Source organism: Onychostruthus taczanowskii, unplaced genomic scaffold, assembly GCF_017590055.1.
Source record: "Onychostruthus taczanowskii isolate IOZ18803 unplaced genomic scaffold, ASM1759005v1 scaffold58, whole genome shotgun sequence".
Taxonomy (NCBI): Eukaryota; Metazoa; Chordata; class Aves; order Passeriformes; family Passeridae; genus Onychostruthus; species Onychostruthus taczanowskii.
Genome location: NW_024503457.1, coordinates 5,645,057 through 5,659,430, shown reverse-complemented (window position 1 = coordinate 5,659,430; position 14,374 = coordinate 5,645,057). Strand labels below are relative to the sequence as shown.

The 14,374-nt window shown below is 37.5% G+C and overlaps 1 protein-coding gene across 2 annotated transcripts in view; it reads right to left on the bottom strand.

Moving 5' to 3' along the window:
* Positions 1–14,374, bottom strand: part of UXS1 (UDP-glucuronate decarboxylase 1) — a 56,541-nt gene that overhangs the window by 36,350 nt on the left and 5,817 nt on the right. For both annotated transcript variants that reach the window (XM_041418194.1, XM_041418196.1), the window contains exons 2-4: positions 7,973–8,000; positions 5,196–5,244; positions 3,072–3,115 (exon numbers count right to left, since the gene is read on the bottom strand). In XM_041418194.1, the coding sequence (XP_041274128.1) occupies positions 3,072–3,115; positions 5,196–5,244; positions 7,973–8,000 (121 nt within the window). The remainder of the gene's footprint in view (positions 1–3,071; positions 3,116–5,195; positions 5,245–7,972; positions 8,001–14,374) is intronic.

The window sequence follows — 14,374 nt, the reverse complement described above, 5'->3', positions numbered from 1 at the left end:
CATTGACTTCAAACACTTCTCCCTGAAGTTTCAATTTGAAACTTACAACAAAGTTTTATTTTGCCTTAAAATTTTACAAAAACCAATATAAAATTTATAATCAGAATGTTGAAAAAACACATTTTAAGATGTTTCAACAATTTCTACAAGAGAGCTTATTCAGTATGAAAATTAATCTTAATTTTCTTAGACATGCTAGACTGCCATTTACTTGATGGTCTTCAAGCTAGCAATTTAATTTTTGCATCTTCTTTACAAGAACTTATTCAAACAAAAAAACCCATAAAATAAAATTATGTGACACATGAATATTAAGTACTCTCTCAAGCTCTTGATGCTTCAAAGCTTAGCAGAACTTCTCTTCCTCCCTGGCATGCATTTTGCATAGAGCAACAAAGTCCTCTGAAAGAAAGTGTGATTTTTATTTATTTATTTCAGTAATTAGCCTCTAGTCTTGGCAATTGAATAGCTCAGGTTTTCCTTAACTAAATACCAGCATGATACTGGACATAAATTAATCTGTGGTTACTCTTCTCCTCCAATAAGTCCACAGGCTAGAGATAGCCTGGTGTAGCGTACAGGAGCCAAAAATGCCAAGAGTTACATTTTCTTCTACCCAACAACAGCTGCTGATTGAAGTGACCCTGCAACTATGATCTTGAAGAACCCCCTCCTCTGCTTCTAACTTGCAGTACTGGCTCAACAGGAATTCTTCAGCACCAGAGCACAGATGCTTCGGTATTTTATCCAATTTTCATCACAGCATGAAAGCTGCTTTCAGTTTCTCAGATAGGGGAAATATGGCAATAGAACCTTCCAATGTTAGCTACACAGGGAGACTGAAAAAGAAGCTACCTACACTTGCCTTACATCACTATACAGGTCACTAACAATTTCTTTGATTTATGCTGAAGAAATGAAAGACTGTGCACAAGCACAATGCAATGTGTAATCCATATCCTTTCTGAGACAGAGAGGGAAATTCACTCTCAACAGATTTATGGAGTTCAAAATAAGTTTAAGTGCCAAATAACTAGATGCAAAGCAAGTCTCTCTCCTGCATTCTGAAGCCCACTATTTTAAGGTTGCAGTAATCCAACCTGGGGTCGTATTGCTGCCAAAGGGATCTCACAACCAGTTTTGCTCCTTCTATTACACTAGTAGCAGTTTAGAGGCAGTGGGATAGAGTCTGGCAGCCAAAAACCTTTTGGAAACAAAGTGGAGTTTATCTTGACTTGATGCTTGCTTTGATGACTACATGGCAATGCTTTTGCTGTGCAAATTCTTAACAAAAACTTTACAGCTCTAGCTTCAGTTAAACAATCTCTTGTCATGAGACTAGCATTAAGGAATTCTTGTCTTTCCTCCTTCTCAAAAGCATGAAGATGGCTTGCTTTCAAGTTTTATTAGCTTATGAAGTAAGAAAACATTGACACTAGAATAAGCTTTACAGACAGGATGAGCTTTCAGGCATCTGACAGTGAGTAGTTATTTATTGCCACTTCACACAGATAAACAATTTAAAAAATATTAATTGCAACAACCCACATTCAGCTGAACCACCAGAGGTAAATGGCTACATTATTTGAAAAATAATAAGGCAATAATAAGAGCACCGCTTTTGTGAAAGTATAATTTCCAGATTGGCTGATACAGAGGTAAAAAAATATTTTGATTCCTTCTCCTTTTTCCTAGTGTTCTGAAACAAGATTTATCAATACACATGAAAAGGCAATAGCATTTATATGGCTTATGGGAGAAGTTTTAAATTAATGGTTCTACTCAACAACTCATTGCTCATTTGAAAAAATACAACAATTATTAAATAAAAAAGAGCCAATCAGGATACCCTCCCACAAAGGTCTTCTGTGGATGGCAGAAGAAAATACCTGAATTACCCACAACTGAAGCTGAAGGCTTACTGGACTATCAACAAGATTAAATAAATCAATTTAATATTGTAATTGGTAAGGTGGTGACACAATCTGCAATTTGTTTCACATTGCCAATATACACCTAGTTCAACCTACGAAGTTCATGTGCACGTTAAGAAATGAGCAACCAGCTCAGTATTCTAACTGAAATAAATTGCATGTGGCAGGTCACTGAACCTTTCAAATCAATTGTAAAAAACAGAACTGATTTTTTCTCTTTTTTTTTTTTTTTTCTTCCTTATAGCCCAGGAGGGGTGTGAGGAGGAGGGGCAGCTGCTCACTGACAAGACAAAACTCTGGACACCAAAGTACTGCAGGTGACAAGCACACCTCTGGCCAGCAGCAATGGTATTCTGCACCCTCTCCAGAGGAAGAGCACACAACCACCAGTATGCAATATCCCACGAGGGCTTACTGGTACTGCTTCGACAGTCTAGACTTGACCCTTTGCAATGCAGCCCTCTCCGCTTTGCCTGGGACAGCAAGGGTGTCACCTGCAAAATATTACCACTGGCAAAAGCAGCATGTCCTTGCCAGAGCTGAGTTCCCACTGCATTACCAGACCTCATTCTGTGATGAAATCATCTGTCCATGAGGACACCCAGATCAGAGAACTGATGTGACACAAAGGTGAACAGACAAAGTGAGGAGTAACATATTCCCTTACAGATCCTGAGAGAAGCAGGTCAGCCAGGCTCATCCAAAGCACACACACAGGCTAAGATGCACAAGCAAATCACTGCTCAGTAGCTGAAGCAGAGTAACTAATCACAAGTATGGGAAAAGAGTGGTAAAACATACTTTAAGTGTCTTGAAGATGAAACCAGTATGTCCTAGCAGACATAAACCACAGTAATCCATTCATCTGCTGGACTCCAAATAGCAAATACCTCCACAGGATTTGAACTCTACAGAGTCCAGCACTCCCAGCTTGTTTTAGTAGGATCAATCAGTCAGAATACCTTAACCATTACTGTCTCAGCATCCGATGCCCTGTCCTCACTTATATACAACAACAAATCATAGGTGCTGAAGTTGTATACAAAAATTTATTTCAAGCCTACAACTAGAGAACTGACTGCTGCAGAAAAGAAATTGTGCCTTTGAGCTGCTTCCCAAATCCAGCAGATGACATACCTTTTTTCTAGATCTTTGATTTTCTCCCTTAGAGGTGCAACAGCCTAAAATAAAGGAAAAACATTTAATCTTTGAAGAATAAAACATGATTCACATCACAAAAGATATACATAGGAAGTTGTCTTAGAGCAAAAATCATGGCAGTCTCTTATGCAGATCTTTACTGAAGACACTCCAAGAAACTTACATTTTAAAGCCTCCTTTACACTGAAAAAACCTTGAACCTTTTCCACCAAAAATCAAATCACCTAGAAAAGTGTGGAATGAAATCCTTTAACTTACCACTGAAAACAAAACATCTCAAGGCTATGAGTACCATAGTCTTGACAAGGACATCCAATGTTATGATTCCTATTTGACAAGTGACTTGTCTGAGGTTGTCAAAGGTAATCTATATCCAGCAACAGAACAATGGGACAATAATTTAAACATCAGCTATTTAAATGGACAACACATAAGCGTACAGAGGACACAGACACAGAGAGACGGGCATTAGCTCCAGTGAAATGACCGTAATTCTCAGAACATGCTATGCAAATTTAAAGATAAATCACATTTAAATACCTAAATATGTTCTACATCAGGATTTGAGGGAATATTTAGGCTTAAGAAAATATTGAAAGGAAATTTGTTAGAAAATATAGTTCACCTACAAAGACTTCTGTTTGTATTTTTACGGCTTTAGAAGAGAGAATCACTTAAGCTGGGATCAGTTTCAATCTCTTTATCACAGGACCCAAATTTCTAACAGTCCTGCTGAATTTCAACAGGAGTCCCTGAACTCTTGTTTTTAAGTTTACTAAAGCCCTGTCATGAAATTTACCCTCTTGGGCTATATATAAGTTGAAAGCTGTCAGAGGTTCTAACTGGTACTAAGTGGCAGCACATCAGCAACCACCATTATTTTGTTTTATACAAATACCTCTGGTTAGAGCTAGACAATTCAGCAACTTCATAAACTGAATAAAGCTGCATATTCATGTTAAGAGGAAACAATACAGTATTATCATTTATATTCATTAAATATTTAGCTCTGTGGAAGAGCAAATAATTCTTGAAACAGTTATTCTGATGGTGTATGAGTACACTGATGGTGTATGAGTACAGTCTTAAAAATAAGATCCAGAAATGCCCAACTTCTCAGACCTTATAGTAACTCTGATCTACACACTGAATTGCAAATATTTCACCATTCTTAAACAACTGGAATTTTCACAATGCTTGTTGCAACACTTACCAGAATTTTTTTTTTTAAATTCAAAAAAACCAAGCAAAAAACCAGAGAGGAATGCAAAGACAAACTAAGAGGACGGGCTTTCTGTTGATTTTAAGCAATTTCAGTAGGCTGCTCACTGTGTCCAGAGGAACAACTGCTATATAAACCTGCTGGAATACAAGACACTATGCAGACCAGGCTACACTAGTACAGGAACACACACACCCACAAAAGGGTAAGTGGTATCAACCTCAAAGACCTCTCCATCTATTTAATACTTGGTTTTATTGGTATTAGACTGGAAGGCTGAAACATTTGGAGAAACATCCGTTGCACACATTCTCAATATTTCACAATAAACCCTGGCTAAAATGGAAATTCAGAGGCACTGGTACAGCAGTCCAGATTCAGTCCCCATGTCTACTCCAGAAATTGCCAGGACTTGTGCTTAAAGCCTTGGCACTGCACACCCACCCCAGCCACAAACATTGCTATATTTTTTCATTAGTTAAGAACAAAGCAAAGCAATTTTGGGCACCCTCAAATTTGTAATGCACCTTGTAAATGCTTCACATTTTATAAGGCAGTCAGAGGAAAGAATTTGTGTACATCCTTTAAGTAACTAATAAAACAGTTCTTGGGAGGATTCTACCATAATCTCTGCAGCAAATGCATCAGGAGATGTGTCACTTTCAAGAAAGGTTTTAATGAAAATAAAGTGGAGTCAGAGATCAATGTTAGAAACTCCACTAGAGCAAACAGCAGTTCCAAAACTTATGTACAGACACAATTCCAATGATTTAGTAGAATCAAGAGTAAGGAGATACAAGTAAATACACCACTTCAACATGAAATAAGTGAAATGGAGTCCTCAAAATAAAACAGATTACAACTATTAGGAAACTAACCTCCTCTATTCTACTTTCCACCTTCTGATCCCCATTTTCTTGAAGAGACCTGTTGGCAAGGAAAGAAAAAAAAAATAATCCACACCTAAGCAGTAATTGCTCCACTGCATCTGCATCATATTAAAATAGTATCCTCAGAGCATCTCGAGTTAGTATTATTTAAAAAATGTAATTAGAACAAATTAAAGAGGATGGCCTAATTTTCATTGAAATCCATCAGTTTGGCAGAAACTGAACCAAGCCCACAGGAAAGACCAGTAGCAATAAAAATGACCTTCATTTTACATAGAAAATTAACTGCATTTTAGAAAAGTGTTTAATTACTGGTTTTGAGTGCAAATTTACTGTGCAAAGGCTGAAAATGTCTCTTTGAGGGTCTCTGCTTCTGTATGCTTACTGTACGCTGACAAAACTTTTTCCCTTCGGCAAACGTATCCCACTTTGACTTTGAACTTTTCCAAACACACGGGAAAAACCCCAACTGCACTAAATAAAACACATCTTCAGCGACTGCCTGATGGGCAAACTGACTTCTCACACAAATGTTACTCTTCTGACATGAGGCCAAGGATGAAGTATGTTGTGGTAACTCATGAAAATAGAGTACTGTCTAAAAGGCCAGTGTCTTGCACAGATCTGTGTGGTCTTATTTAGATTCTAATTGGGTAAAGTGTCTCAGTTATGTTCACTTTTGAGTAAATTTTTACAAGTGTAGAATATGTATTTTTAAATTCTACCTCTTGTATTAAGGTTATGCAATTTTCCTAACATTTGTGTTACTATGCTTTTGGGTTTTTTTTCAATTAAACCTTCTGAAAGGGGAATTATTCATCTTACAGTAGTTAAGTTTTTGCATATTAGAGGAATCATGGGTATCCAACATAAAATGCAGTTCTTTCAAGTGAAAAACAGAGCGCCTTTACTTGGGACCTGAACTTATTACACCTAGAGAAACAGAAGATCCTTTGTTAAGCAGATATATATATATATATATTTATATACACACCACACTGTTAGAAGTTACAGCAATGATTCCCTTCATAACCCTCTGAAAAACTTTCACTTTTTAAGAAAGTCAACTCTGTATATTACTGAGGCAAAGACTTACTGACCAGACTCATTTGTATCTCTAAATAATACAGTAAATTCCAACACCAAGACACACATTCCCTGAACCATCTGTTCAAATCAAGTTGTCGTTTATTGCACTAGTGACAAATAAAAACCCTGAAGATAATGTTGAATGAATTTACTATAAGGAAGTGGTATTCAGCTATCCTGGTGGATTTTGAAAATGCTTTCCCAAGTAACAGAAATTTACAAAAACTATGCAAACAACTGTGGAATAGATAGCCTTTCCTCTATTATAAGTGAGCAAGGAAAATTTGGAAAACCCCTAATAATTTAAAAAGGTCCCCTCAAAAATAGTTCGTACTGTTTTTTTACCCACAAATCCTGCAACTCAAGGACTGGCAACTCTGCAATCTATTTCTTAATGAGCATTTCCTCCCAACAAAGACAACCTTACTGACTGAGGACCAATATCAGTCCCTCATAAATGATTTTCACCCTCAACAGTTCTATAAAGGACATCTCAAATAAGAATTCAGAGGCAGGTAGTGGCAGAATTTATAAGGACAGCTTATCAGGAAATAAACTGGATCAGGAAATAAACAGGAATATCAGGATCCCACACCCACCTGACCTCCTCAAACCTCTCTCTGAGGTTCTTGTCCTTTGTTAAGAAATGCTCAGCTGCTCATGTAACAGCTGCTAAGCTGCCATAGCTCACTGGTCATGATAACGTGGTAATCTAACCGCTATCTCCATCTGCAACCTACAGCAGCCCAGCAGCTGTTCACCTGACAGCTGAGCACTCTCTGCATCAAGGGTGGGAAACTCCAAGAGGAGTTAGAGTGGACGACTTGGGATAGGAACAGACTCCCAGGGTAAGCTGGGTGCATTAGAGCCTAGAGAAAATTCATTATTATTAGTCTCATTTTGTCTCAAGCTTTCCTTACTATGTGCTGCTAGGAGTGGCAACAGAATACCAAAACCCTTTACCAGCAAAACAACATGGTAAAGTATTTTGTCCTCAATACACAATGACTTTGCTGTAGGGAACAAGCTGTCCCCATATTCTCCTCAATTTCTCTTGCAGCTGTGTCTTCCCAGTGAATTTTCCTGCAGGACAAACTCACACGCAAGCAGAAATGTGAAAATCTGCATGTTTTGCATACATATTGTCTTTCTGTTTCTAAAGGAAAAAATTCTAGGGGACAATGCAAGATTTTCTGGTTTTCAGCAGTTAAACCATCAGACTCTCTACCAATTAACTGTGGAGGAGGAAAAACTCTCCAAAGCACATTTCTGATTCTAGGTACAGAAATATAGTAATGGGAAGCAGTGTGCTGCTCTTCAATATTCAAGCCCACATTATTACTGAGATACAGTCACGTCTGTGCTGAGAAAAAGAACAATCCAAGCCTATACAAACAGGTATGCCAACCAACTGGCCAAAATCAGAGGATGAATTTGTGCAAAGAAAAGCAGATGAAGTGTTGAGTAAAATTCCGGGTGAGATCTATATCAAATATACAACAATTTTTGAGACTGAACACTTGTATTTAAAAAAAAAAATGGTATCAGCTGCTTAGCAACCACCCAAGCAACAGTGTGAGCTGCTGTTTTTCTCCCTACTTTATATATATTGACAGGAAAGGTAAATTAGTTTTATTAAATATAAGGACAGTCAATACAAAAATTTTATACATTACCTCATATTGACAAAGTTTCCCCATACAGCTGGAAAATAAGAAGAGAGAAAACATTACAACGACATATAGCAGTACCTGAGGTAATTTTTTCCTATTATCATCAGAAGGAATTTAAGACAATATTAAGTATGTTAATCACAAACTATCTAAGTAAGTTACATATACATCCCCCCATATATAAGTGTCTAGAACACAGTTTGAGAGTATGGCTGGAATTCTGATGAGATTACATGGGACTGTAAAAAAAATACGCAGGAATTATCTAACCTGTAATTTGTCACTGCACACAGACTGGATAAAACAGAACACTCGACTTGTTTATTAGGGAAACTGGAAAAATGACAAGAGCAAGAAAGGAGCCCTGTGGACCTGAACCACACAAATTAGAAACTGCAGAGTGACAAAAGACTGGCCACTACAGGCTACAGCTGAACCAGTCCAAAGAGGTGTCTCAAGAGTCCTGCATTAAAGGTAGCAAGTGCTTGTGTGCACATATAATTGTGTCTAAATACATACATAATCTGATGTAAACACAAAAGACACCTAAGCAATATAACTTACAATGCCTCAGTAAGTAAACAAAACTCATTTATTGCTGTTTGCATGGAAGAAAGTTTTACAGAAAGATAAATCACAATATAAAATCAAAGACCAAAAGATGTAACAAATGTAACTGGTCAGGGCTTAGGTGATTATAGGAAGACTATCAGAACACTGACTTTACTTTTAACTTTCACCTAGGAAACAGAATAAAGTTCAAAGTGAAAAAATTAGAAGCTGTAAACCAGGCTACAATGACAAGGAACACTTGACAACTTCACATCACCAAGACAAACAAGATTAACATGGAATAGTTATGTAAGGGACTTTGCAAAACAAGCAACACAGGAAATATACTCCTAACATCTCCAGAAAATCATTCTGGAGTTGCTCTTTAAGAGACAAAGCTCAAGCTAAGGACAAAATTACATTGGGTCTTAGGGAGTAGCCTATATGCAGTATAACCATACATATAGAAAACTTATCAAGTGTCCACAGATTTTGTAAGCTGTAAAGTATTTTGCCTACCTTTAGGCTTTGCACATACATTTCCACCACTATTACTCAATGAGCTCAAGCAGGCGATGAGGAGTTACAGAAACAAAACAAAAAACAATGCTACAGTCACAGGCACCTCCCAGACAGGACAAATTAAACATTCCCAGGAAGGAGGAGTAGGGAGGACACAAATGAGGATTCAGTAATGCAGTTGTTCTAGCCTTCAGGGGATGGGAAAGCTACTGAACTGTTCTTAAGTGCTGAGTGCTGCTGAGTAATTCACGAGTAACTCAAAAGAATCCATGACAGACTAAGAAATAAGCTGTAGGAGAGCTCTGTGTTATCTGTGGTGATACCATAAAACCACCTGTCATCATCTGGGGAAAAGAGAGGGATGCTTTATTATATTAGAACAAATGACACATAAAATCCAACTGAATTTTTAAATAACCTGGATTTTGTGTTAACTAGATAAAGTAAATTTAATTGGTGAAAACAAGATACGGCATTGAGCAGAGTTAAATTCAAGCTATTTACCCTCTGGCTAGGATTTTAGAATTATGCATGATCACACTAATGAAAAAAAAACTTTTCTTTTAATGAGTGATGACAATCTGGCAGTTACAGGTACAGAATTCTCCAGTTAGAGAAATACATACAAATAATGTAAGTGGTTATGCAGTGGCAGGAAGCATCTGGGTTTAGCTAGTGATGTAGGAATTGATTGAAGAAAAACAAAAAAAAGGAGTTGCCAGCTGCAACAAATACCACCCTCCCAATTTTGCTGCAAAGACAACAAATGAAGTGAAGCCACATTGCATACAAAGAACTGGCTTCCTAAAGAAAACATGTGACTTGTGTGTGCTCAGTGCCCACAGCAGGGAAGGGAAGTGCAAAAAGGCATTCACATCCTTCCAGAAACACTGTTTTTGATATCTCAGTTCTGTAGGAGCAAATGACCTCCCATTAAACTTTTACAAAACGTATTGGGTACCACTGAAAAGGAAAAAAAATTCAAAAATTGCAAAATTAACCACACAGGAACTATCACCCAGAGAGATCAGAAGAACCCTGAAGTCTCTCATGTGTAGAGAGATGTTGCAAAATCTCACTTCAACATACTGACTGCCCTTATAAAGGATCTGAATGCACAATTCTAAAAAGGATCTCTTTGGCTACTGGTGCTCACATGGAGCTTACAGCAAAGTTGAAGGGATCAGAGCTAATATTTTTGTACAAGAGTGGAAATAAGGTTTGGCTGTTTTCCTTCCAAATACACAGCTGTTTATATAACGGGCTTACCCAGCAGCAGAACCAGAAGCACAACTGGCTCACGGAGGATTTCCCTGCCCTAAAGGTTAAGTCAAGGCTGGTTTGACATTCAAGCAAGAATGATGGAAACATAGAGGTAAGTAGGTCCAAATCCACAAGCCGAATGATGAAAACGACAAGCCTAAATTCAAGATGAAAATCATTACAGGCATCACAAAACCACTTGATAGGCCCATCAAGTTCAGTCCCCAAACTCTGCAAACACAGATGGTTAAAAAAATCTTCCACATCGGCAAGGTCATGAATTAGGCACTACACAAACCCAGCTTTCAAAAGCATGAGACTCCTAATGGACCAAATTTGAGCAAACAGTAACACAACCCAGAACTTCACAGTAAAAGTCAGTTTTAAAAATTCAAGTCTAAAGCCAAATCTTTTAAGCCAAAATGTATTAATCCAGGATAATAGTCCTGTGCCAATTCTCAGGCTGTAGAGATTTAACATCCTCACCCCCCACAGCCACACAGAACATCCTCTGTGAAGAACTTCCAACTCATCCAACTAGAAAGCATTCATAAACATAGTCTTCCTGCCATCTACTGAAACTGTGCAGGGAAGAATTCATGATTCATTGGACTAAACAGAAGCATGACTTGTAACATAACAATTAAGACACTCACCTACAAGAGAAGGAGACCAGGGTTCTACTTCTTCCAAAGACTGATTTTAAACCTCACCCAATGACTGACTAACATCATAATAAATTGGCATTAGGGGAGTGAGCAGAATATCTGAATTGTTGTAGCCTGTTTTAATGGCCTGTAGGAGGAGGAGTAAAACTAGGACTACACCTATCTGTTTTGAGGTGTCTTTTCCCCTTTGCATCCTTTTCATAAAACAATGAAATAATTTTTAGTGCAGCATTTTTGCAAGGATTAATTGCAAGTACCATGAAGAGTAAAGTACATTAGTCACTAACAATTTCCACAGACATTACACTTTAAAGTGAAGGCTTCCACAGAAAGACATCATGCCTTGACTGAAATGATGAAGAACTCTCTAAAAGAGCCTCTTTTAGAGGAAAGGAAAAAAAGGTTTCTTAATGCTCTAATCACAGTATTTTTATTAAAGAGGTATTTACATTTATCTGACTAAATATTAATCCCTCAGGGTTTGTAGAAAACCCAAATGCTTTTCTATTTCTTTCCCCAGCCACTGAGATTAAGCTGTAACTACGTGGCAGGCACAGTCTTACAGTAAAATTGTTGTCAGTTTTCAAGACTTCTCAAACCTCCCTTAAAGGCAATTAGTCATATATGAGTAAAGAATTTGGTGTTGATTTTGTTCCTACTGAATGTATTTACATTCCTGGAAATTTAAAAGTTTGTTTAGTTTTTCTAGAGAAGCCCTGTTCTGAAATGATGCTGAATGCAGAGGACTGCAATGACTGGGATACTGTCAGTAAAGGAGCTATCCTTTGGATACAAACCAACCATGCCTACTTTAAGTAAAAAACAAAGAAACAAAAAAATCCCCAAACAAACAAAAACAAAGAAACAAAAAAAAAAAAAAAAAAAAAAAAAAAAAAAAAAAAAAAAAAAAAAAAAAAAAAAAAAAAAAACCAACCCCACACCACAACAACACAAAATATAAAATCTGTTAAATCACACTTGAAAAATACAATAGAAATCCCAAGTATTTAGCTGGGGTTTTGCTGAGCATCTACTATGAAATGGACACTTCAATATCACAGTCAGACTTAACTCTGACCAGCTGCATTTCATAGCAGGCAAGTATTATCTTTCCAGATCCTCAGAACATAGGAATAGGATGTATGTTTTCATCTAAATATCTTTTGAATTTGTCATCTGCAATAATACTTTTTGTACAGGTTTCTATCAAATACAGATTACTACCCTAAGAGAACCTTACATGCCATAATTAACTCATCCACAATAGGCTGAGGAACCAGAAAAACAACACTGTCACAACCTGAAGGTGGAGAAAAAACACAATCTCAAAAGAACGCTGTATCTTTATCCCTCCTCTCTGGGCTTCTTTAAATGACATTAAAATCAAGTCACACACTACCACAGGCCCTCAACAGTAATATACATTCAATTTGAAATTATTAGTGACATCACTAGTTTCAGCATCACATATATTTCAAAACAGATGTTTTAAAAAGCAAAACTGTGATGTCCATAGAGATCCAACTGTACCAAAACCAGATACAATCTCTTTTAAAACAATATTCTTTCCCAAATGCTTTATTGTTTGCATTTTCAGGACATTGTTAAAGAAACACTTACACAAACTTTTCTCTAAATAGATTTAGCCAAAAGCACTGGGATTTTTCCCTGTATTGCTCACCTTTCAACTTCTGCTCCTCAAAATATAGAGGTTACAAGATGATATTTGTTACAAATACAGCATGCAGGAATTATATTAATTGATATACAGTCATAACCAGAATTTTTAGAGCAAACTCATATGCTCTGAAAATCCAATGTGAATTGCTTCAGTCAAACTCTCCATTGCAGAGAGATGCAACAGCATTCAAAAAAGGGTTTTTTTTTTTTTTTGCTTAAATCTGACTCTCCACAGTCACTCAATAACTTCAGTCTCCTAGAAGAAATAAGTTCTTAGTTTCCAGACTCAAACCTGACAAAAAGAGAGAACATGCAAGGGAAAACATAAAATGCTTTTTAATACAATTGCATTAAAGTTTTAATTTAATTACTTTACATATTTAATAATAAAGAAATAATAAAGAAAACAATTCTTTTCTTTAGGAAACTATTACTTCCCACACAACACCTTGAGGCTAAATTGCAGAAATATTACTTTGATGGACTTCTCAAGCAATGGCAGCTGGGTGGCTGCACCCAGGACTCAGTGCCCAAAGGGAGATCAGTAAAAACTGGTGCCCATCAGGGGGGTGCACTGGGATCAGTACTGCTCAGTATCTCCATTAATGACACAGACACAGCACTGAGTGCATCCCCAGCAAGTTGCAGACAACACTGAGCTGGTAGGTGTATTGAGGGAAGGGATGCCATCCAGAGGGACAATGACAAGCTTAAGGAGTGGGAAAACATGAACCTTTTGAAGTTCAAGGCAAGTGCAAGGCCTTGCACCTGGGTTGGAGCAACCACCAGTATCAGTACACACTGAGTTACAAGAGGACTGAGAGCAGCCCTGTCAAGAAGGTCCTGGGGGTACTGGTAGAAAATTTGGACATGAAATGGCAACACACACTTTCAGCTCAGAAAACAAATCAAAAACACTGGGCAGCACAAAAAGAAGTGTGGTCACCATGTCAGCTGAGGTGATTCTTCCTCTCCACTCTACTCTCATGAGACACCTGCATACAGCTCTCGGGCTCCCAGGACAAGAAACACATTGACTTGTTAGAGAGGGTCCAGAGGAGGGCCACAACCCATCATCAGAGGGATAAAACACCTCTCTTATGAGGACTGTCTGGGAGAGCTGATTAGAAGAGCCTGGAAAAGAGAAGGCTCTGAAGAGACCTTACTGTGACTTACTTAAAAGGGGCTTATAAGAACAATGAAGAAAAACTTTCTAGCAAGGCCTGTAGTGACAGGATCCTTAAGAGGCAATGGTGCCAGCCTGAAAGACAGTAGGTTTAAGTAAGATGCAAGGAAGTAATTCTTTACTATGAGAGTGGCAAGCCTGTAACAGGTTGTCCAGAAAAGTTTTGGATGGCCCACACCTGTAAACAATGTGAGGCCGGACAGGAGTCTAAGCAACCTGTTCTACTGAAAGATGTAGAACATCCCACCAGGGTAGTGGGGGACTGGATTAGATGATCTTTAGAGGTCTCATCCAATGCAAACCATTTTATGATTTGGCCAATATATTTCAAATCACCTTTTATAGTCTTGATTATATAAGAATAAAAAATCCTCTCAACTGTAGTTCATCTGTAATTCCAGCAGTGTGTTAATTTTCTTTAGAGAATTATTTTACTGATGAGAGTATTTTGCAATATTAGTGGAGATAACAACATACAATTATTAATCATAACTTTGTATTAAAAAAATCCACCTTACCGAATGAATTTTATGA